The sequence below is a fragment of the Marmota marmota genome, unplaced genomic scaffold (assembly GCF_001458135.2).
Source record: "Marmota marmota marmota unplaced genomic scaffold, marMar, whole genome shotgun sequence".
NCBI lineage: Eukaryota > Metazoa > Chordata > Mammalia > Rodentia > Sciuridae > Marmota > Marmota marmota.
This window is the reverse complement of record NW_025999900.1, coordinates 25656746-25683049: the sequence shown is the minus strand read 5'-3', so window position 1 is coordinate 25683049 and position 26304 is coordinate 25656746. Positions and strand designations below refer to the sequence as shown.

General features: G+C 37.4%; 1 protein-coding gene across 1 annotated transcript in view; it reads left to right on the top strand.

Moving 5' to 3' along the window:
- Positions 1-26304, top strand: part of Npas3 (neuronal PAS domain protein 3) — an 828669-nt gene that overhangs the window by 699070 nt on the left and 103295 nt on the right. Inside the window, exon 7 of the mRNA XM_048798441.1 lies at positions 3183-3357. Coding sequence (XP_048654398.1) covers positions 3183-3357 — 175 coding nt within the window. The remainder of the gene's footprint in view (positions 1-3182; positions 3358-26304) is intronic.

Sequence of the window (26304 nt, the reverse complement as noted above, 5' to 3'; positions counted from 1 at the left end):
TCACAGGTCCCTCTATGGCTGCAAATGTTGCTGCCTGAGAAGTAACATGTCAGGTCAATAGCCTTTGAACCAGTCTCTCTCTACTATTGGCCTTTGCCAATACATAGGTTCTCCTGTGAAATGGGGAAAATCACACCAATTCAAAAGATTGTGTGAGAATTCATCAAAGTATAGAAAGTACCTGCACAAGTAGGTGGCTGCTAATATTGTCATTCTTGTAGTTAAGATTCAAAGCACTGTCACCCCTGCCATACCCTGTTTAAAGTGATGTCCCAAACCCCAAGTTACCCTGGAATATACATTTTCTTTTTTGGGGGGGGTAGGGGAGGCAGGCATCAGGAAACCCGGGATTGAACTCAGGGGCACTAGACCACTAAGCCACATCTCCAGCCCTATTTTGTATTTTATTTAGAGACTGGGTCTCACTGAGTTGTTTAGTGCCTCACTTTTGCTGAGTTTGGCATTGAGCTTGCAATCTCCTGCCTCAGCCTCTCAAGCCACTGGAATTACAGGTGTGCACCACAGCACCCGGCTGCCATCCATTCTTATCAACCAAAAAGCAACAACAAGAGCAGTCATTTGAGAGTGTTTAAGTCTCACAAAGTGACTTCCTCTGCGTGGTTTCATTGTATTTTCATTGGCTATGGAGTGGCAAAGTAAGTCCTATTTTCATTCAAGCTCTCAAGGTCCATATCTTGTACCATTCCTGAAGACTGGCACCTCCATGGGGACCATGTCTACAAAGTAACACATAAGCAGTGCTCCCAGAGTCCTACAGAGCAGGAATGCTGCCAGTTTTAGACTAGAAACCGAAGCCTAGGAAGTTAAGTGAATTGTCCAAGGCCACACAGCTGAAGAAGAAAAGATTCTGATCTCAAAGTCAGATTGTGTCTCCCAGTATCTTGTGCTTTCCACCAAACCATATAGCCTTAACTACAGGAATGCATGAAGACCATGACAGTGTCAATTTTTTGGGCCAGCCTCTCAATCAGTATATAGCTCTGAGATGTCTTGCTGGGGGAACCCATGAGGTCATTGGAAGAGAAAGTCCACAGCATGCATAATGCCCTATGGCACATTGTGACTTAGTCCTTCTTTACATGTGCCACACTCAAGACATTGTTTTGTGTAAAGGAAGTGCCTGTACATCCAAGCAGATCAAGTTGTGGAAACTGTGGGCTATTGCTCTTTCTCTATAGGCTGGCATACATGAATATTCAACAACCAGGACCCCTCAAAAATTTATTTTATATCCTACTTGTGCTGCCATCACAATCTGTGGTCTGTGCCAAAAACCACTTTTAAATATTAAAGAAAACCATTAGAGTTTGAGAAAAGTGACAAAAAAAAATTTATGAAAGTGCCACAATTGGACTCCATGTAAAATAAGTGACTTCCTCATATTCACTAATCCCCAAACAAAATAACTATCAAGAAATATTAAAACACACATTTTATTAGTTTCATTTAATTTCTTAATTGCTCAAAGTCAGTTTACCCATTTATTGCTGTGTGAAGTGCTTAGAGGCAAGGCACACATTAAAGGGATTATTTCCATGTAATCCCCCCCTCCCAGAGGGTCGGAGCTGATCACTGTGAATCCCGATGTACTCTCTGCAACAATACTAAGTGGAGGAAATAGGTATTGTAAAATGATAGAGTCGGTTGTCGGGTAATACAGTAGGAGAATGTAATTTAATAGTGAGAGAAAGTACCTCATTTTCGGTAAAAGTTATGTGAGCCTTTTTCAGGAACAGCTATTAACCAAACTGAATTTAGCCTCCTCTTTTTCTGGCTCTACCTCTGTTAATTGATAGATGTTGAAGATGTGTAGCCTGTTAAGATTTTAATCAAATGGTGTCTGGCAGTAGATTTGATCATCTTCCTGGGACTTGGAGTTCTGAGGGTAATAATTGCTCTGAGTATTACGCTCCCTGTGACAGTTCTCCCATCGCCAGTTTTCCTTCTTGGCAGCAAAAAGAGTGCAAGCACTCAGGTGGAATTTGGAGGGATGCTGGATATTACACAGGAAAGGGATATGAGATAGGAAAGGCTCTAGGTAATATCCACCAAGAAACTTGGGACAGTGTGATGTTCTGGCAGCTTACACGGCACATCATAGCTGGCCTGAGACCATTACACCCCGGGGATTGGGAAACCCATTAGTGACCCAGGAAAGAGCTTTTCCTTGTCCTGTTGTGAAAGCACCTCTCCCTGTTGTAACACCTATAACCCAAGTGCGTTACATTAGGAGCATTACTGCTATTCTTAGAAAGAGATAAAAGTTAGAGCTTTGGAAGAACACAGAGGTAAGACCAATTCTTGCCCCCTGAGACAGCACACGACCCAGATACAGGGGTCCTGGCTGACAGCACTGAAACAGGAGGGGCCTCTTTTCTGACAGTTCATGTTCATTCTCTGTGCTCATTGTCAGCCTAATTCAAAGAGTACACAAAAGAAAACACTTTTTAAAAAGCCCTCAAGGAGATTTGTACCATGTATTTTATTAAATTGAAGGCAAAACAAGCTGATACCAGCAGAAAAAAAAAATGGCTGCTTCAGACCCCAGCTGACCTCTTTTGCATGGAAAATTCTCCATATGATTACAGCGCTAATGAGTAATATTTAATGAAAACATTATGCCTTTGCATATATTTGTAAGCAGCACTTCTTATGTTTAAATTTACATAGAAATAAGAGGGTACGTATAAAAACACATCTTGGAAATCTGTGTATTTTAAGGAAAATACTCGTCTACTATCTTTGGCTTTTTCTGTAGCCATTTTTATACAAAGCCCAAATTTCTCAATAAGAAAACTGTAGAATTCAGTCAATCATCCAGTTGACACCAAACATACAAGTATTTGATGATGCATGGATAAAATAGCTGAACGCGAGGCAGACTTGTCCACATTTCACAGGATGTTTTGGATTTATGCAAACAACAGTGTATGAAGGAAAAACTGGGCTAAACAATTGCTAAATAAATACATGAGAAAAAAAAAAGTCTTTCAAGTTCAGGAATCCTTAAGTATTTGAAGATGAAGCCTTCGAACAAGAATTGCTTCTAGTGCCTGAGTATTTTCCTTTTCCGCTCAGAATCTGAATCACTTTGGTGCTGAATTTGAACATGGAAAAGCCTATGACACCTTTCTTTCTCACCCTTTCTCTTCCCTCTCTAGGTGGAGCTGACAGGCAGCAGCGTCTTTGACTATGTCCACCCTGGGGACCACGTGGAGATGGCAGAGCAGCTGGGCATGAAGCTCCCGCCCGGGCGGGGTCTCCTCTCACAGGGCACAGCAGAAGATGGGGCCAGCTCAGCATCTTCCTCCTCTCAGTCAGAGACCCCTGAGCCAGGTGGGAATTCAAACCTAACTTGTGGGTTGGTGGGCAGGACCTTTGCCGAATGAGTGTGCTCAGGGCACCCGTGTGAAGAGACTATAAATAGGTCTAAGGGTATTTAACAATTCTGTGCAGCTTTCAGTCCCATGCAGTAATTAAATAAGGGAGAGATTTGAAAATAAGGAGACATTTTAATAAGTATAATCCAGAGATCTAATTTCAGTTGAACAATACATATAGAAGGTACTAGTTCCTTTAGTTTCTCTTTCATATTACTAGAGGAAAGCTTCCGACCTGGAACACCTTCTTCCTTTTATTGTTACCATGGCTAAATGTAATGCATTTATTTATTATTCAGCAAAATCTGTGGTAGAGGCATTTTGAATATTAGCTTGTGGAGAATTAGAAGTATTAGAGATTTGCAGAAATCTTGGTTTCTTTTCTTTTCTTTTTCTTTTTTTTTTTTAAGCATCAGAAGGTACTTGAAAGATATGAACAGATAAATTAAGGCTAAAAAGAAAACAGAAATGGCTACATTTTAAACTGCCTTTCCACCCTCAGTATTTAATTAGATCAATTGTATAGAGGAATGAACAGAGGTGACATTCCTCATTGGGATTCCTTCCAGGACTCTTATAGACTTTGCATTCAGAATGTTCCCATTTTCATTGTGTTGTACTGATGATAATTTAAGTATTAGGGGAAAATCCATTTATAAATTAAACAAAATGACTTGATATCCATCAGTCCCCTAGTTCATCAAGCTGTTCAAACACGGGGAAGATTGGCTGGTCGGCCTGGGTCTTCCGAGAGCGCTGGTAATTAGATCTGCGAAGGATTTATTCTTTGCTGATTGGGGCTTTAAATTAATTGAAGTTCCACATTTGTGGTTTTGTCCTTTTTGTACTTTTTTAGAGGAGATATTTCATATTCTTGTGTGGTGGAGTGCTTGGCCAAGCAGCAGTGGTTTAAATGTTAATTTTTCTCATGAGAAGTTTAAGATTTTTAATGAATCAAGGCCTGATTTGAAGTGCAAAGTTTTATTTGCTTACTTGGGAAATTATTTTTTCACTCTTCAAAGATGCCTGTACTTTACTTGATCTGTTGTTTTAAAACAGATTCATAACACAAAAGCATTTTGTTAGAAAGAAAAATGGGGGGGAAACTGTGTTAATATTAATGTTAAAATAACTCTACATACTTCCAAGGAAATACTTTAATTTGGCTTGCCTGGAAATAATCGCAATATGCAATATGCTTGTTCACACAGAAGGGGAAGAATATATTTGCCTCTTTGGGAAATATTTTAATTCCATCTAGAACCAATCCATGTTTCCTCATTGAAGTTGACTACAATTCCTAGGGCATCATTACCCTGGAGCATTGATGAGCATCCTTTTCCAGTTATCCCAACACATGAGAAAAGACAATATGTAAGTTTACTCTTTACCCTTTAAAAATGAGAATGATTTTGTTCAGGGGAAGTCATACATTCTTATACCATACCTCACTGATTTTACTGAACAGATATGCCAGCGAGATAATTGGGACTGTTTTTTAGTCATTAGGCTGTTCATGTCTGGGTGCATTTGAGAAGCAGCACGTGAAAATAGTTTTCTACACTTACATTCTGGAGTTGGATGGAGGCACCTTGATTCCTCAAAACTCAAACATGTAGCACAAAAGAATTTAAGTTTAAAAGCGTTTGTCTGAAGGAAGGCATTGGAAAAGTGAACTTAGTTTCCTTGAATCACAAATTCTAAGTTTAAAAAGATCTTTTTGATCCTTTAGTCCAAATTACAACACAGGTAGCTGTTCCTCTACAGCAAAACCAATAGGTGCCCATTCTGGTCTGTGTTGGAACCCATCCTTAACAGAAAGCTTATGAATTCACAAGGCTGCCCACCTCCATTGCCAAGCAGTGCTAATAGAAAGTTATTCCTGATCTGGAGCCCAAACCTACTTAGCTACAACTTCATGTCCTCTGGGATCACATTCAAGATTTACTCCATCTTCCCTATCAGAGCCTTTCCAATACGTGAAGTCAGAGACTCAGATCCTACCTTCCTCCCATTTCCGGGTCAGACCACACTAATTTTATGACGACTGTTTGGATGGTGTGTTCCTGATGGACTTAGCACTCTAGACATCCTCCCTTGGCTGTACTTCAGTTTGTTGGTGACCCTCTAAAAATATGATCCTGAGAAGAGCCCTCCAGATGTACTGTGATAAGTACAAAGCTTAGAAGTACTGTCACTTTTCTTACTACAGGCTACTATACTTCTAATGCAGCCTAATGTTGACTTAGATTCTATTGACAGCCTGATCACCTCGTCAATTTATATGGATCATGATGTCTCCCCAAATACTTATTGAGGGTAACTTGTCACTTGGAGGAAACATTTGAAGGAAAAAAAATCCACAGCCTGTAAACCATTTCTGCTAGGATATCCTAGGCTGAACTTCAAATAAAACAGCAAACCCAAATAAATATTTTAATATAGTATAACTCTGATAAATTCCATGTCTTCTGTGAAGCACTAGCATGCATAAAACTAGGTATGTTAGAGCTCCATTTTCACCTATTATTATTAATCCTGAATAGGAGAACACTTATCTCCTTCAACCGTTACCATCCTTCTCTCCTGTAGAGTTACTTTATCATTTAACGTGAGCCATGATTGAAAGGAATTATATATTTATTTGGGCTTACCTCCCCTGGCTCCCCTGCCTTCCAACAGCCATCCTAACTAGGGAAATTGTGAACTCGATTTTCTATACCCCTTAACAACTTGGGCTCATTAGCTGCATTTTTGCTAGTAAGGGCTCTCCTCCTTGATGGTGAGCATGACTCTCACCATTAGAGAAAGTCAAGCTGTCTTATCCTTAAAAGTCTGTAGTATTGGTTATTTTCGATCTTTGGCTTAGAAAAGCAATTAGATTGACTGCTCAAATACTGAAAAGCAGCATAGGGTTCTACCTTGAATGAAATATCTTCACTAATGCAGATGATCGCTCCAAGGGAATTACTTTAAAAGTTCATGTCAGGCACTACATCCCAAAGCTGCTTATGTTTCTTAAAAGCTGAAAGAATTTTAACAAGATTTTCTAATTCTTAATAACATGAAGGAACATTTTTTAAGACTGTTGTTCACTGCTTTATAATCTTTTAAACTCTGATAAAACACAGATTCCTTTTTACATCCTGGTGTAATTTGGTTGGAGAAGGGATATCGATATATGGTTATTATGAAAATGAAAGGACTAGTAGGTATAGAATTTTTTAGAAGCCCTGATGTGTTCAGTGTAGCATTACTAAATGACTGAAATCTAAATAACATTTGGCATTATAATAAAAGGAAATAAGTGACTAACCCAGACTAAGAGGCAGTGATACTGTGCCATAATAGGAATTCTATTTCTTTGAGCTGCCAGCCTTGTGATTGCCTTGTCTTGAATCAGCCTCAAGATAATGGGGGGGGGGATCTGTTGACTTGGCAGCAAACTCAGATAAATATTTTATATGTATGCACTTTTACTAATAGATTAGTAAATACATTATTTCTTTTAAATAAATCTTAAGTCCAGAATTGGAGAAATAAATGGGCAGCTTTGTTTTAAAAGTTCTGAAGTTCTATCATGCTTCTGTATGTGTGGAGCTAACCATTTTGGAAGAGACTGCTTTTCGCTGTCCTGCAGGCAGCCATTTCTCTTCTCCCGCAGGCTCTGGCAACATAGGGAGCACAGACCCTCTTTAACGTGCCGTTTGGATGGTTCATTTTCTTTTTTGTAGATCTGCTTATATCTTTTCATTACTCTTAATGATTCTGCAATATAGGGATTATGAGTGCCATCTTCATGTTTTCATAAATCTCAATGCCATGTCTTTTAAATGCTGAGTAAACAGAAAAGCAGCTCTTTTAAGAAATCCTGGAGGAACTTTAGAAATCTCCCTATTTTGAAGGCAAAGAGTAATTTTCTTTTAAGTTGTCATAAAATTGTTGTGTTTTTACTTCTGCTTCCTTCTTAATAAACAGATCTTTTTATAATTATTAAATTAATTCATACTCATTGTGAAAAATTCAGAGAAGACAATAATAAGAAAAAAAAGTCCAACCAATATCCCACTACCCAGAAATAAGCACCATTAATATATATACACCACATTTCCTTCCAGATTTTGTTTCTGTTCTTCTCTCTCTCTCTCTCTCTGTCTGTCTCACACACACACACACAGGGACTTGGGGAGTTTTTTGTGCATTTTACTAAATAAGATCATAACATATATGTTTTTAGTAACCTGTTTTTCATTTAACCTCACAGGCATCTTTCCCTGTCATGTTTCTCACTTCAAGATGAAATTTCCTCCCTGTCTCCAGAGGTTTGTTTCCCACCAGCTAACAATCAGCTCCCACCTACCGCTGTCAGGAGTAACATACCTGGGCCCTGCTTTGGAGGGAATTCAACTAGGACAAGGGGTTCTTGCAGCTTATTGAATGGGTGTGAACTCATAGGGGGAGAAATCAATAGTGCACCAGGATTTAGACAACTTAGCAAAATGTATGAGACAGTACTTTAGGTGAAGAATAACCATAGCAGCATGGTTAACCCGTTGGTTGGCTCAAATACATGTTTTATCTAAAGTTTTTGGCAGACACTAGCCTGTTTAATGAGGTTAAGAAAATCATTGTGGTAATATGGTCTTTATGCTAGTACACCCATTCTATGTCCTGAAAGTTTTAAAAGCAAGCAAAATTAAAACAGTTGCATAGTTGCCTATATGGAAATAATCTGCATTTTCTACTTACACCTCTATGTGGTGATAAATTTGATCAACTTTTGATTCCACCGTAACAGGAGCTCAATCCTCTGCCTTCATTAGACAATAGTCACAATAAATTATTTAATTATAGAAGCAAATGACTAGAAATAACAATAAAGAATTATAAAAATTTATCCAGAGGATCAAATCAATATTTTGATTTATCCAGAGGATCAGATCAATATTTTGTGTAAAAATAACTACGTGAGTATGAAATATCACTTTTATGGGTGAATTATTTACCATCTAGTGTACAATTGGGGGGTTGTTTTTTTTCTTATATTGGTTCAAGTTTCCTATCAATGAACTAAATTTAGAAGATAGGTAAGGGAAACCATCTTCCTAACCTCACATCCAACCCCAGTCCCCAGACAATGTGACTGTATCTACAACACTTTCTGCTGTACTGCAAATGTCAAACAGAAGGTGTAATGGATTTAATATTAGCGCTGGCCAAGGTGTTGAGGGAGCTGTTAATAATGTCACTCCAGTTATTGATCTGAAGCCTTTAAAAATCAGAGAAAAGTGAGAGATCCCCTATTGGGGAAAGGCATACAGTGACTGGTTTTTATTGCCAATATATTTCTACATATAGAGTGGCAACTTTCTGGAATTATGTTATCACCATTAATCTCTCTGAGATTTTTGGAGTCATTATATGATAAGATAATATCATGGAAACTGTTTTGCATGCTAATGCTAAAAGATTGGACCAAATCTTTTAGACATAGATACAACTTAAAAATTTGCATGGGGGCTACAGCATTCATACAAATTGTCAAATGATAGGAGGCTATTATCATAGATTTGTTCTTGATGACAATATCATATCTACTGGAAGTGTAAGCAACAAACTACATAGTCTCTGGATGAGCTGGACTCCTCTTTTGCATTTCTAAAACTCTGTACACAACCCTTATAGTCACTAAGTTAAAATAGAAATGGACTTTGTTCTTACAATTAGTGCACATTTTCAGGAAACTGCTAATCCTTCAATCTGAATGGCAGTTCATATGCAATGAAATTCCCGCTTTCCATAGTCCCCAACTAATAAATGAAATTAAAATGTATAATTTATGTTGAATGTTTATCAAACTGCAAATACACGTTTAATTCCTTTCCATATTCATTCAACATAAGCAAAGATAAATCCATCAGATAATGTACCACAGTGATCTCTGATGGATTGAATATGAGATGCAACTCTACTGGGGCTGCAGCAGTGATCTGAACCAGTTCACAGCCCCCCCCCCCCCTGCACACGCTGGCTTGACTCCTGTTAAGATTCAGGTGCACATGGACATGGCAAGTCTAATAGAAAGCAGCCTAACCAAAACTAACCTTTTCACAACCCAAAGAGATCAACATTTAGTCATAAACTCAGCTTTTACCCCAAACTAATATCCAAAATTATTTATTCTCAACTATGTCGTACTTGTTTTGAAATAGAAATCACCTTCTTGCCAATCCTGAAGATGATGCATACACTGCAAAACTAAGCCAATACCCCAAAGTCTGCCTTGCCAAACTTGGAATAATTTCTTTGCCTCAAAAGAACTACCTTGATACAGTACTATTTTTTCATGCAGAAAGCAGGCCATTTTAAAATGTCACCATCAGCCCAGTTAAGCCGAGCAAGATCACCTGGAACTGTCACCAGAAGGGAAAATATTCCCCCTTGGTCTTTTCCTACTGCACAAGGACCAGGCACACTCATCACTGTAATCTGTATATGCTCATGGTTGCTCTGTGCGTGATGACAACACTTGGAAAGCAACCTGAGGTTCAAGAATCTTGCCTGAGGGAACTAAAGAAAAATAAGGTAAAATCTCTTCTTTCCACTGGACTTTCTGGCCCAATACCTAAGCTATGCCCTTCCAGGCCAGCTCCAAGAATGCACAGGCATCCTTAGGGACCTCACACCTTGACCCATGAAAATCAGCATACTCATTTAGCTACAGAAGGGCAGCCTCCCTTTTGTTCCAAGAAAAGATGTTAGGTCTCAGTATGGTTCTGCATGCCATTCTGAAACTAACTTCCCCTTCCAAAGTTTAGGTCACAGTGGTTGCATTTCAAAAAAGTACAGTTTTTATATAAATTTTATATAAATATTATATAAACAAATAGTTTAAATTTATATTGATATATTTTATATCAATCGATATATATACTACACACACACACACACGATAGGATAGCAAATAACTTTGTTCAATAATAGAAACAAAGACCTCTTATCAAAATACAAATAGGTTTATTCACTTTATGTATAGCATTTCCTCCACAAACCTTCCATTAAAGGTCTAGGAAATCAAATTTTTTTAAACCCACTATTTTTAAGTTTTCTTATGTAGCTTTCTAGGTTAGAATCTTGACTTCCTTTTACCAATAGTGATAAAGTGTACATTTTTCAAGTTTCTAAAATGAAACCTAAGAAAAAGTTGTTAATGATGACCTGTCTCTACACACACACACACACACACACACACACACACACACACACACACACGGTTGTCTTTGTCATTAGATAATTAAAAATTATGGATTCTATAACTGTTGCCTTGAACAAAGCACAAGTTATTTGCTTTTAATACATATCACTGCACAGAAATTTCATCCCCGTCCAAATTATACCATTCTGAATTCTTCATCTGCACTAAACAGCAGACTTACAAAGGATCAGTTACCTGGCATTGACTGAGCTTTGCAGGGTGCACAGATCTGAAGAGGCAGAACTGGCTGGAAACCATTTCCACCCCTAGTGAGCAATTTACTCATGATTGCTTGGGGAAAATACTGGAAATATTGCTTCTGTGTAAAGTTTGCAACTTCCGGTTGTCAGCTCTTTGCCAAGCAGTTATTTCCAAGTATAGCTTTAGAAGCAAAGCATACTCAGGCCAGTGATAATGGTGGTGTTCATACCCTACTTGGTGTATGCAGAGCACAAAAACTGCTAATTACAGGAGTTAATTCACACCATATCCCTCTGAGGCAAGTCAGTTTGTTATCCTTGTTGTACGGCTGGGGGAAAAGCGATGGAAATTCTAAGTGGCTTTCCTCCAGCCACACAGGTTAGTTTTAGTAGCCCAGATTAAACTAAAGGGTGCATTATTAGACTTGGAGTAGGTGGGAAGCCTAAGAACTGGATAGAAAAAAGAGATAGGACCCTGGTAAAAATCAAACCAGAGGAATTTCTTCCAAGGGGATACTGAAGTCCAGACAGAAACCTAATTATCTCCTATGCATATATTTCATTGGCTAAAACATATTTGTTTTTTCCAAAGTAAAATCTCTCACTTATAAACAGAATCATCCATCTAATACTTTGCTTTCATTTCTACACTGAAATTCCTTATGCTGTGTTAATTCAATGACAATAAGTAGCATCTGAATTAAACAAGCAAAAGTCCCTTGATCCATATTTGCTGTATGACTCCTCAGCCAGGAGCACAATCAAAATAGTCTCTGTGCACCTGCTTTAGCCAGCACCAGCCAGCCTCTACACAATGTCTCTAGACTCTTCCTTCCAGAACCAGAAAAAGAGCAAATAGAGCACTGGTATCCATCAGAAGGCAGACATGTCCTCCTGGTAGTATCTACTCATGGAACACAATCATGATTTCTTGGACCCATGGGAAACATCACTCAATTTGTTGGTTGACAAAATTAGCTTGAGAAGAGGGAAGAATGTGCATTTTTTTTCTCTGTTACTAAATAAGAATGAATTTTCATTCAAGATCTAGGACCACTTGACAATAAAGTCACCTCAGATTACTCAACAACTCTTCATGGAATGTCTGCCTCATGTTAGACAATATATGAAATACTGATAAAATAAAGGTGAAGCTTCCTGCCTTCCAGGAGTTGACCATCACGTGAGGGGAAAGATTAGTATGATGTGGAGGTGCAATGACAATAATCAGGGCACCCTGGAGTACAAGAGGGATCGCACTGGAGTACAAGTTGGCAGAGCTCACTCAGATTTAGGAACAATGCTTTGACATGCCCAGACATAGGTAGACCACAACTATCAGCAACTTTGGTAACATCATCAAGAGGTTTGAGTTTTTGTAGTTGTTGTTGTTGTTGTTGTTGTTGTTGTTGTTCATTTATTAGTTAGATAGCCTAAAAATTGCCTCACATTCGGCCTACTGCATGCTAGGTTCACAGGAACATTGGTTACTCTGACTTGACTGTTCCCTGGGCTCTGTACAAGAGTTCTGAATGGGAGGTGCCCCTAAACAGCCTCCTTTCCACTTATCTGAGCCAATGTTACTAACTGAAATTCAAGAAATTCCAGCTTTGAAAAACTATACTCTTTTAGCTTTATCTACTCAAGGCAAAATTTGTTGCAAAGACTGTAAAAACATTAACAATATATTAATAGCTTTTATTCTGTTTTACCTATATATTCCAGTTGCAAAAATAGGCCTGTATAAATAACTTATTACTCAAAATGACCCCAAACCAAGACTAGAGAGGGTAAATAACTTGCTTCACATCAGAGTAGATGGTGGATCCAGAATTTGAACTCAACCTCTTTTTTTGTTTTGAATACTTTGCTTGGTAGTTGCTGGCAACACAAGAGGCAGATAGGACACTTGCCCTTACAAAATTGATCATTGTCTGCAGGTGTAGACACAGTCAACAGCCACGGGGTGGGGGGCAGGGGGGACTGTCTTGCTCTCCTCAATTGTGGCATACAAATTGCAAGTGGTAAAGAAGTCAGGGAGTAAGTAGTTCAGTGGCTGGCCCAGCTTTGAGGAGGAGGAATGATTTGCATACCCTGCCTGAAAAATCAACCTAAGGGTAAAGAGGTGGAGATCATCTAGGGGATTCATCCTCAGTAGCACAGTGGGGTGAGGGGAGGCAGGAATGAACCCTGTGGTCCTCACTGAAGCAAGGGTACTTGCTTATCTATAGTAGGGATAGATTGTGGAGGAGTTGAGGTACCAAAGTAAAGCATCTGATATTGATAAATCTAAGTATCACTCATTAAAGAGAGCAGTGATCCAGTGGAAATATTAGTTTATCAGTTCTCTGTTTAAAAGAATCTCAAATTTAGAACTATCTTCCCTGAGAGTCATATTATACAACTCCTCCTGGATTCCTGGATTTTTTATGCAACCAACATAACTGTTCCTGTGTCCTGGCTGCTCTCCACGTGCCATGGACTCTGCTAAGCCTCTGCTATGCATTACCTTGTTCATTCCTCACAAAATACCCTGAAGATAGTACCATGATTTTTCCCATTTTATAGATGAAGCATGAAAAAATAGAGTGAATTAAAAAATTATAGAAGTCTTACCCATTAAATAGGTGGGAAGTCTAGGATTTGTATCCAAACAGCCTGGTGTCAGAACCGCCATTCCTAACCATTCCTCCAAGGTATATCTCAATAGCCCATAGGAAATACCTGTCCATCCTCTGCCTGAGACCACCAATTGGGGGCACTCACCATCCTTCCCAAACAGCTCTGCCTACTGTTCTTAGTCTTCCATGCAGCATAGGTAACTTATGTTTATTGCACTTGATATTGGATCCTTTATCTTTGAAGAATGTTCAGGATAGGTTGAATAAAGAAGACTGGAAAAAAGAAATAATTTAAGAGGCTGTTTCTGTAATCCAGAAGTGAATGAGCAGATCTTGAGAAAAAGAATTACTGAAAGGCCTTTGCAAAGAAAGAAATGATTTAGAATTAAGATAATATTTAGAAAAATGTAGAAATGTACCTTGTGGTTAGTCTTTAGCCAGAAGTTTATGGTGACTACTCTAGAAATTATGCAGGTCTTGAGTTTTCACAAATGATTAGGATTAAGAATACCATCTGTCCACTCTCACTTTTTTTTATCAATTGGTTATAAAATCTTGCAACTTATGAAAATTACTAAATTATATATACTATTGATCATGAAATATTAATATATCTTTTCTCAGAGTTCAAATCTGCTCCTTTTTATGTTTTATTCAAGTATATCATGTGCCTTTGTTAAAATGTCAGTATGTTGGTCAGTGTCTCTCACTTATCAAAACATGTCCTCGCCAAATAAAAACAGTAACAGCTCTGATAAAATTGATGACTTCAAAAAAATTAAAACTCTCTTGTGTCCAGCCATCCCTTTATCGAATAGAGCAAGTCTTTATTCAGAAGGGGATCAGAAGTATAGAAATTGATTTAATTGATGATATAAAAATAAATTAAAATATGATCAATATTTAGGGAAATACTCCATTTCACACTCGGAAGTATAAAAGTAACTCAAGTTCAGTAGTTTAGATATGTAAGACATTCACTTGTTCTTTCATTCATTCATTTATTTCTGTACCCATTCAGTCATTATTTATTGCATGTGCAGGTTCTTGGGGTAGAATCATTACCAAAAAGTTCCCTGCTCTCACACAAACTCCTGCCAAAAGGTGTCAAAATATTTCTGTTGAAAAAATTCAGTTAACAGAAGTTTCCATTTTCTAAGTAGGTAAATCAATACATCAATTTGTGATGGACCAGTTAGTCTTCTCTGCTTTCTAAATGCACAGCTAACATAAATTCCAAGCCAGCGTTTCCAAAATACATTCCTCAACATAACTGTCCTATGAGATGCTCTTTGAAAAAAAGTTCCCACAGATAAATAACAAAGGAAAAAGTGTCATGGTCATCTTCTTATTGAAGAATAACAATGAATATTAACTTAGTGACAATTTGAAATTTGTGTCAATAAACCTATTTTTTAAATTAGTCTTTCACAACTTTCAACTCTATTAGTCTGTTTCTCATTGCCATAAAAATACCAGAATCAGTCTAACATTATAAAGAAAGGAGGTTGGTTTAGCTCACAGTTCTAGATGCTGAAAGTCCAAACAACATGGCACTGGTATGGGCCCATCTTTGCTGTGACACCTAATGGTAGGTGTCAACAGCAGGGGTATATGTGGGAGGAAGAAATCATATTGCCAAACAAGAAGTTAGAGAGGCCAGAGTCCCATGGTCTCTTCCAAGGGCATGCCCACTAGTAGGAACTTCCACTGGATTTCAACTCTTAATAGTCCACCACCTCCCCCCATAACCCACCACATTGAGGATCAAGTCTCCAACACCAGAAACCTTGGAGACACATTCAAACCATAGTGATGGTAAACTTCTTTTCTTAGAGAAACTCTTACTAACTCACCCAGAAACACATGATTAAGCACCATATACATGATCTTGTTTCTGGTAGGTGGATGCCAATTCTTCCCACCATGCCACTCTTGGCCCTCCTAATACAAGCAGGGTCACAGATGAGCCACTAAGGTCCAAGGTCAAATATCTACTTCCTTTAATAGCTCTCCCAAATGTTTCTCATCAGTAGTCAGGGTGCCCTTCAGCCTTTCTAAAGGTGAGCTCCTGGAAGAATTTATTAACTAACTGAAATTTTTAAGACAAGACCTATCAGCTTCTAAGTTTTGCATTTTTTTAGTGCAGAACTGGGCTTTGATCTGCAAGCTTTCACATTTCTCTTTCACCTTGTCCTCCCTATCCTTTATTTACATACAGAAAGCACAAAAGTCTCTGGTCCTCCACCTACAAAAGCACTACACCAATAGATATTAGTGTAAAGATATAATTATGACTTCTCAGAGTAGTGCAGTGGTAATAATCAGCTACTAGCTTGTTTTTCCTTAATTGTAGCAATTTAATTAAGTTGCACTTTCATATTATTGATTTTTTTTAAATCCACAGTCTGATCACTTGCAAGTGACCCTATTAACTGAAAGTTGACTGCATATGAGGATGTCATTCCTAAGCCCAATTTTAAGACGTACATCCTAAACTATTTCTGTATTAGTCACAAATAAGTACATAGGTCCTTGGAACTAGACAGCCTGTATTCATTTTCTTACCACCAGGTTCTGTCACTTAGTAGGTAAATGACCTTGAGCAAGTTAATTCACTTATATGTACCTCAGTTTTCCTATTATAAAATTTTAGCCCTCTAGTCTAGATTGGAAAATGGGATAAAAACCAATCACATATTGGTTTTATCTTCAAATTAATTAATATATTTATTATTATTATTATATTATGAGTGTATACACATAAGTGTGTGTGTGTGTGTATATATATATATATACATATATGTATGTATGTATGTGTATATATATATATATATATATATATATATATATATATATATATATGGTTGGCTTGAATTTGGGTTTCACTGACACTCTTCTCCAGCTGCCTGACTTAAGATGCTACATGAATCACAATACCCCATAGGTGTGCTTCTAAAAGCACATGTGGACATGTGCATACACACACACACACACACACACACACAGTTCTTTTGTAGAGACTCTATTTAAGGGGAAACACTCTTAGAAATAAATAATTTACCTCCCTCCAACCTCTATAACACAGAGATTTGGCTTTGTATAGGCACCTATTTTTTAATTTTTTTTAAGTTGTAGATGGACACAATGCCTTTATTTTATTTATTTATTTTTATGTGGTGCTGAGGCTCAAACTCAGTGCCTCACATCTACTAGGCAAGTGCTCTACCACTAGCTATAGCCCCAGCCTCAGGCACCTTTTTTTATATACTCACTTTTCTCAATAAATAGATTTAGCTTTGCAGATTCACATTTTTTTGTATGCTCAATTTTCTTAAAGCATAATCAAGATGCCTGATTCTTTTTCTCAGAAGTCCTGCCCACCATTCCTAGATCCTGCACACCAACACATGCCTGCTAACTTTCCTTATTTAAGTCTAGTTTACAGACTGCCCACTTCCACTTTGGAATGTACCTGTATATTTGTCCCAAAGGTTTGCAGCTTCTAGCCTGGCCCATTAAAATATGTTCTCCTTATGACTCAATGATTTGGCTAGCAGTCATGGTATACATGATGTGTATATATGACTGATATTTTTCCATTTTATCTGACTGGGTCATTTTGGTGTAGCCACAGCCACAACATGTATTATGTTCCACAAAAGACTATGTGAATTGGATGTTAGGTCTCCACAACCTAAGGTTCCTTTTACTATCAAATCAGCTTTCCTGCAGCCTTCTGGTTCATGCTGGAAAATGGGGTGGGGGACCCAGCATTGGTTTGAACTTTAAATGAATCAATTTATTTTGTGTAGGAGGGCTTCAGTTCATCACTAATCTTGAGAAGTGAAATGAGCATAGATCTGGTAGAATGCTTCTGTAAAAGAAAGAGAGATGCCCAGATGCCCTGGCCATGGGTACTATATATGGACTTAAATAAATAAATTAAGAAACTCATTTCACATAGGCCACCAAGCAGTCATGAGATGTTAATGACTTTTAGTCACTGCCAACCTGGACAAAATTCAAGCCAATGACCTATGGGTGAAAGGCTCTATATATCCCATTACCAATCCCCTGAGCCATCCAGTCGCCCCTGACAAGGTATTTCATCATACCAAGTACAGTGCAGTACAATAGTCCAAATTCCTATACTGTCAGGAAATCTTCTTCCACTTGAAAATTTTAAAAGCACATCAAAGAAAGGCAGAAAACCTAGTTCCTCAAATAAAGGAGTAGTTATTAATTTAAAAAAAACTTTGGAAGAAGGGAGACATGGGTTTATATATGTACATGCACATAATGTTGAAATGTTTTTTTAATCTTAATATTTTTGTTATATTTACTTCACTGAACACTTGATTCAGTAATATTTAGTAAACTGGCATATTTTGGAATTTCATTTAAAAAGTCATTAATTTTAGTTTAACATTTGTATAAAGCTGATTCGTTAAACCCACAGTGCCTTCTTTCTAGCTTGTTTTAAGTGTCATAAATAAATGACTTAAATGTCTCACAAGACAAATGTTCTTTAATCATCTAATGCACTCATTTATCCTAAGCCTTAACCTTAGTCCTAAATTAAGTCTGTTGCGAAAACATAACTTCATCTAAAAACACCCATCAATCCTACATGGTTTTGATAAGCACATTTAAAAAACATAAACCATCAGACAGTTGTCAATCTGGGTGAAGCCCAGTCCCATTTAAGAGTTATTCCCCAGCACTCATATTTCATGCCCACACCACCAACAGAATTATAAGAGAGAATGGCTGGTATTTGGGCCTTTGCTGAAAGTATCTATTATTATATTTAATTTACTTTTGAATATTTGCAAATACATTTTATGAGAATGTGAAATGAAACAAAGACTAGAGAAAAAAGACTGTCCCCTTTCTACATCAGATACATTGGGTTTTGTTTGGAGAAAATATTAATAATTTGACAATGCTGTAAATACATTAAAATTTCATGATCACATATTTAGTAAATTGCATGTCATGCCTTTGATTAATTTTCATTTGTTCATGGTCCTAAAAATCTGTCAAAGAATCTGGCTGCTCAGGGCTCATACATGAGTAATGATTACCAAAATGTTTGGTGCAAGGAGAAACGAAGTGAAAGTGTAATGGAATAAACACTTGACTAAATTGGGTACTTAATACCTCATAACTAAAAATTCAGTTTGGTGAAATCTTAGCTTTGACAGGTACCCACTTTAATTCCAAATTAATTCTTATGTCTTTTATTTGCCAATGGTACCCTTTCACAGTAGGGAAAAGATAATCTTCCTGTTTTTCTACTGGTTTCCTTGGGTCCTGCAGAATTATTACCACAGAGCCCCTTGGGGTTGTTGGATGCTCCCTCCCATCCCGGACTGGGGCTTTAAAATTTTTTTAAAATAGATAAGAGCATTCAGCAAATAGCTACATTGAGAATAAACTCAAAAATTATCACCAAGGCCCTTCCTCTGCCATAATTTGTCAAATCTGCTGATAGGAAACAAATTCTATTCATAAAGATTTTATTTGGGGGGGGTACTCTTGTGATTTGGTAGCAATTCAATTATAGTTTTGTGAGATAGGGAGCCCAGAGAGGGAATCCAGACTGACAAGAAATATGACAGGACAGTTACAGAGTGTTTATGCAATTAAACTTTCACTGACAATACCTGCAGAATGATGAATGCGTGGGCGGAGGTATGTGAGCGCAGGCAATGCCCCACAAGTATTGCCCATTTTTCATTATTATACAACTGTTCAGATCTTTCAAGAACAGCCTGAAGTGAGGTGGAAAAGAGAGTGCTGTTCTGCAGCATGTTAACCAAATGCCTTTTTTTTTTCCTTCCCTCCCTCCAATGGGTCTTGATGTGCCAGGTGATAAAAGAACATCTATTTTAGAAAAATGTTTCGAAAAGATTAAGATTTACCCTAAGCTTGACATGTATTAATTTTGGATACCAAAAGAGGTTTTTATTCTTTTTTCCTTCTGCAACTTTATATGACTTCCCAACTGATAGAAGAGTGCATAATTAAACTGTTGGGTTATTCATTTTATGCAAGCAGGTGCAAAGGGCACTATAAAAGTAGGATTTTACTGATGTTAGATTAAGAAAGAAAGGAGAAACTTAAAAGCCTTTTGTAGAGAACCAGAAAAGCTTACCGACAAGATTAATTTGGCTGGGCAAAGTCAGTATTGTATGTCTCGGTCTTCCAAGGATATATGAAATAGGGAAAGTTGCAGGATTTCAGAGCTTCTAAAAGGCTGTGGAGATTTTTAGGTTGTTAACAGCCTCATCTGGAATCATTATGTAGGACTATCAGTTTTGGATATGATTTTGAGTTTTTTTTAACATGCATTAAAGACCCTCATGTCTTTAAAAAAGAAAAAAAAAGATTGGAGTTGATTTGTGTAGACTTCATGTTGGCAAAATCAGCAGTGCCTGGAATGACAACTGAACTTGCAACAAAGCCAATTCCTCCCCGAACACAGAGCTTGGATGATGCATGTGCTGCAGGGAGAGAAAACAGTCCCAGCATGTGGCACAAATAGGCAAATGGCAGAAGCAAAAGCCACGTGTCTTCCCTTAATATTTACACATCTATTTAAATTAATGAGATCTACTTGGGGAAAGGAAATAATATTCATCCTCAAACCATTCATTCATTGATTTTTGACCTCTGAAAAGCTGCTTTTGATAACAGTTTTTTGTTTTTGATTTGCTTTGCTTAAGATTGGTTCTCTTTTGTTAATAACATTCTTATCCATTCTGAGGAACTGGAAATCTTGAATTTTTTTACTTAGAAAATTTCAGTTGTTATAACCAACCACCATTACTTTTTCCTCTGTTTGGGTCCATACTCAAAGGCAGAGAGCTAAGTTGTGTGCCTACCTAGACAACTGTTTCTGGACTGAGTTTTTGGGTCAGTATTGAGCTTCAACATGACCATGTGGAGGTGATTATAAATCAGACTCATACCTAGAGACAGTGTCTACATGATTCCACCAATTTGATAAATTCAGTAAATTAATGGGTCACTTCAGTAGAAGCAAAACTGTCAACCTTGTTTGTACTAGAGGTGAGGTAACCAGACATCTCTATCAAAATGACCAACCCAGAAATCCCAGATAAACTATAGTCTCAATATGAGTTTTTATAATTATCCCTTTGGCCTAAAACTTATACTCTATTACATTTATTAAAAAAAAGACCCTGATTTTGTCAGATATATTTTTAATATGCACTAAAATTGGTAGTTAAAAAAATATATTGTTTTCACATTACTTAGGTGTTAAAATTACATGGTGGTGTTCCTTTATTTTCAAAAACCAAACCTAATCCTGTTAATTCAAAGTGAATAACAAACAGGACTAAGACTTTTTCCCAAGTTGTTACATTTATTCAACCTGCTTGTGTTTTGTTCTTCATCATAATTATTTCCAAGTCAAATCTGCACTGATTTCCTTGCGGACCCGCGTACCTCTGACTAACTTAAAGAATTGAGCTGGGATAATTCACACAATTCCTCAGGGGTCATGTTCACTGTTTTTTTTCAAGGACATTTTTATTACAAAGCTGATGAAATTTGCATATTAATTCATTTCTTTCAATTTTTTAAGATTAAATGTTGTCAACATGTATCAGTGCAAGGCTCTGACAGTGCTGATGAAATGGGTCAGTCAAGCTTGAACATTTAGAGTAATGCAGCCATCTGCAACCCCCTCGCCCCTTGTGGAGTTCTGTGCTACCATTGCAACTTGATTAAAAAAAGTTTTATTCAACACAGGATATTAAAACATTATCTAAGAAATGATATGTGTTAGTCTTTCCATTTGCCCAGAAAGTGAATTTGACAACAAAATGGATGAAGGAAATCCTGGCTAACTTGGAGTTAGTGTTCCATCAGTCTCAATTAAACAACAGCCCAAAAAAAGCCCCCCAAAAGTTTTAAGTTTGGTGAAAGGAACTTGGAAGGGAATTTGAATTTAATGTTTCCTCTCCTGTGTGAATAATAGTCAGAGAAGGTCTTGCAGTTATAGTGCAGGCAAGGAGAAGGGGGACAGGTGACAGGAGGTAGAAGAGCTGCTATAACTTACTTCCCAGTGTCCTCAGAGGTGAACTGCCCTTTATTTTGTGCACAACTAATAAGAACAACCTTCACCAGTCATATATAAAGGCCTTACAATTATACCTGTATGTACGTGATTTTCATTTCTCTCCACATACCCAACATGAACACTAAGCTATACTGACTTATCCAGTAAGTCTTATTCCATCAGACACTCTCAAACATGAAGACCACTTGAGTGAGAAATCCCTTTAAGATTGCCTTTTTGTGCAACCCTCATGACCTTTCCAGATCACTTAATTCTATGCCAGAGTTTTGGTATGTACATTTTTGGGGATGTACATGATGCCATCAATAGATTCCAAAGGCCACCCAAAGGGGGCTAAAAATCGCCAGACTGCTAAATGTGGGTAGCAAGGTACCCTGCAACCACATGGCTTCATTCTGGCCATATGGATAATGGAGGTACCTTTTCATACCTCCACAGTATGAAAAGTCACTTACAATACTTTGAGGTTCTCCTGGGAAAACCTCACAGAACCAGATGACCCCAACTTTTCAACTCTATCTCTGCTTGTACGTGGTCACCTCCTGGGAGCTTCAGAAATAGTTCACAGGTTTAAAAAAAAAACAAAACACTATTTTCTTTGAATGTAATTTGTAGGTAAATAAAGTCATATACTAATCACATTAAAGATTCTGATTTTTGAGGCTGCTCCCCATTAGCAAGCACTGTGTCCACCACTAAATTCCTAGTCAATGCATTTGTCCAATATATGTAAAATACCATTAGCTAGAAAAGTTTGTTTCTCAAAGTGAAAGGAAAAAAATACAGTATCTAGTATGAAGGGAACAACAGAAAAAGAAAGTTGTCTCAGAAATAGTTTTGTCTTGATTTTGAATTAAACTCCCAAACTCATATTGGATTGAAAAATCAAAATCAGACTTCACATTGTCGAGTTGGAAAATGTCAGATATGAAATATTTAAACTGTGGAATACAGTCTTCGACTTTGGGTTATAAAACTTTAATTTTGTGAGTTGGTAGCACTCCAATAGTTCAATATTTTTAATTCTACAAATCCATGTTTATTAACTTTCAAGGTTTAAACAGTATCACCAAGTCTATTGAAACTAAATTATTCTGACTTGTGAGAGCTATAGGGTAGCTATAATTTGTTTTCTATTTCTACATAAGTGACAAAGACAAAAGAAAGAACAAATAAAAGGGATTGATTGCCACAACAATCCCTTTTTATACTTTCAAAATGACCTAAAACTCTCCTGATCATTACAGCAAGAACTCAAGCCCACAAAGCTTTAACTGTGGGGTTTTCCAGTGTAAGTCCAGTGGTACCTTATGTAGGGGTTGCCCTATGTTCTTAAAAAATGAGAAATTAAGCATATTCCTCCCAAAAAAGAAACATTCCTTTCTTTCCTTCTTATTTAGGAAATATAAACTGGTACTCTTATGATAGCTTTGAAAGCCTTTAACTCAATGTCACGATTAGTTGCTAATAGGCATTGATGATTTTTCATTTCTCTCCAATTATCACTCTTACAACTCCCCCAATGCTTCATCCTTATTCCTAGTGATTATCTAGCATGTCACTGTTCATTTGCTAATTTATTCAGCATTTGTTCAACACATACTATGTGCCAACTAAGTGAAATCCTATCATGAGGCAGTGTTGTGTCACAAAAGAATCCTAGACTAGAAGAGAAACCCACAGTTCACTCCTGATTCTGTCTCTATCAACTGGCTTGTCTTTTAAGCGTGTGTTTACACTCTGAGCTACGTTCCTCACCCACAATATGAAACTAGCATTTAAACTAGCTAGCATTTACTCGTCAAAAGATGTAATAAATGTCAAAGTACTTTAAAAAACGCAAAGTGTTTTATTTAAACAGCTCAGCGGAGAAACACATTTGGTAAGTACTGTAGCACAGTTCATTGGAGGTCATCTTGTAATTCTTAAGTTTTTATAGGTGAACAGTGGTCTCTTGGATGTTTACACTCTAATACCATATCCATAGCAGCTGCTGTTGACTTCAACATCCAAGTTAGATTATCCAACACAGTTTTGATGAAATTCATTCCTCTACCTAACTTAATCTGTATGTAATTTAGTTTGTTGCCAGGGAAGGAAAGTACATTTGCTGTAAACCCGAACTTCTTGTTGCTAGCAAGAAAATTCGGTTGTTTTGTTTATTGCTTTTGTTTCATATATAATGTATATGACTTCATGATGATTTGTTCAGGGAAGAGAAATTGAAGAGTTACCCTTGCATCTAGAATCTGCTGAACATATGCTACAAAAGCATTACCTTCTTTTGAGTTACCCAAATCAACTTGAAATACTAAGTTATTCTCGTAGGGACTATTTTCTCTGCAAAATTATGAGCTTTCTCCTCATTCAGTGATGAGTCTTTTCTTGGCTTTACAAAGCCATGTCTTTCTTCACTTCAAGTTTGTTAAGCTAGCTACTCCCTATTCTAGGTCCAAAGTTCTCAAACATTTGAGTACAGGAGAATTTTGTTCAAAGTGAAGATTTTGGTCACCATCCCTGGATATCCAGATGCCTGCTTACATCACTGAATCTTTTCTGAGCCATGTTTGTCATCTAAATAAATCCACATCCCATATCTATCAGACCACAATTCTATCCAAATTCCAGGCCAGATTATCCCCCAGGCAGTTTGGAGCCACACAACCACATCTTTCAGATAATCTAGGGGTTTGGCTGAACTTTCCTTCTTGATTGGGGTGATCACAATATAGGATGAGCTGATTTGAATTATTCATTCTGAAAACCAAAAGAACTTTCCTTCATTTTTTTTGATATGTGAGTTAATTATGAGGGATGGGGAGAAACTGCATTTATGGTGCCAATACAAATGAAAGTTCAGTCTCTAGCAAGACTGATTAAATACAAAACTCATTCTCCAAAAATAACTTGATCAGAATGAACCTTTTAATTGGTCTTCTCATGTGGAGATGGGAGAATATGGTAAATTGATAGCCAAGTTGATGATGGAGAAGTATACCTTAGAGTTGTAACTTAGCCACGAACTTACTAAAGCTTCATAAAGAATTACAAGTTCATGTGTATCAAATAGACTCTTCTTCCTTCTCTCCAAATAATATACAGACTTTACTATATGGATCGATCAATGGTGGCAAGAGAGATTTGGATGAGAGATTGTTAAATTTGTGCAAGAATCACGTACTTAATTATTCCCCATAGCATAGGCAGAATATTTAGGCATTCTGTTTCTTCTCCTCAAAATGTCTTTCTCTTAAATGGGTACAATTATAATAAGCGCCTTAATAAATTTCCACCCTGGGAGAACTCTTTATGCTTAATATTTAAGAGAATATATCCTTTCAGATGTGGCTTTGAGTGACTGGAACCTCATATGCAACTCATGCATCCCACAGTCTGCACAGCCCCAGGCAGACCGTGGCAAAGAGCTGAGACACAGGCCCTGCCCTCGAGGAGCTGGGGTTCTGGTGAGCACTGGCAGTAAGTGACATGTTACACAAGTCATCACTCAAGTTACAATCACAGGGCTGGAAAGGACAACTATAAGGTGCCAAGCGACATAACAGGGTGACCTCCAGAATTTCCAGAAGGCAGATAAATATTTAAATATTCTCATTTCCCTTTTTGCTTAGGAAATAGGAACACAACAGTAAGGATATTTTTAAATGTATAAATAAGCAATTTGTGGCTATTTGCCATGACACTAGGCAATTCTGTGCTCTTTTGAAGGGGAGAGGAAAGTCTTGGTTTAACTCCCTTCAAGAGACATAGCATTAAAGCTGCTGCTTCTCCAGCCCTCAGAAGTTGTTCAGGGGGCACTACAGGAATAGTTTATATCTTGAAATTATTTTATACCCCAAAGTAGATAAATCACAGTTTTAAGTTTAGAACTTTAAAATTTTTTCTCCTCATCACGTGAAATGTCCACATTGACCTTGCTTTTCAGGTCTTTCTGAACTGGTACTACCTGCCCCTAAATGTTAGCTTTTAAAACTCCTACCTTAATTCCCCTTTTTAGGGGTTTCACAAAGGAATCTTAAATGTTCTAGTAGAACTTCCTATTTGAAGTGGATCCTGTGCAGAAGGAACAGTTACAAAAATATCCAGTGTAGCTTGCTTGCTTTTGCAGAAATGAAGAGGAGTGATCTGTAGTCAATCAATAGTCAGGACTCAGCTAAATAAATGAAGGTGCACCATACAACTAAAATACTATATAGCCATTAAAAAGAATGGTAAAGGGGCTGGGGTTGTAGCTCAGTGGTGGAGCATTTGCCTAGCGTGTGTGAGGCACTGGGTTCGATTCTGAGTACCATATATAAATAAAATAAAGGTCATCAATAACTAAAAAAAAAATTAACAAAAAAAAGAATGGTTAAGATGTACATGTTCAAATATGGAAGCATTTCTGAGATATAAAGCAAAACAACAACCAAAAAAATGGCAAGGGGCAGAACAATGTAAATAGGCTGCTATTATTTGAGCATTGAGAGAAAGCATCAGACAACACATGAACTGGCATAGGCATGAAGCATCTCTGCAAAGATTCAGAGCACACTGGGGCAGAGTAGTCTTGGGAGAGACTCCGGAAATTTGGGGTAGGAGCTGGGAGGAAGGCTTGGTTTGCATTCTACACCCCTCCCTGCTATTTAAACTTTAAAAAAAAATGCATGTATGTTTTAACTTTTAGTTTCTAATTGTTAGAAAATACTAA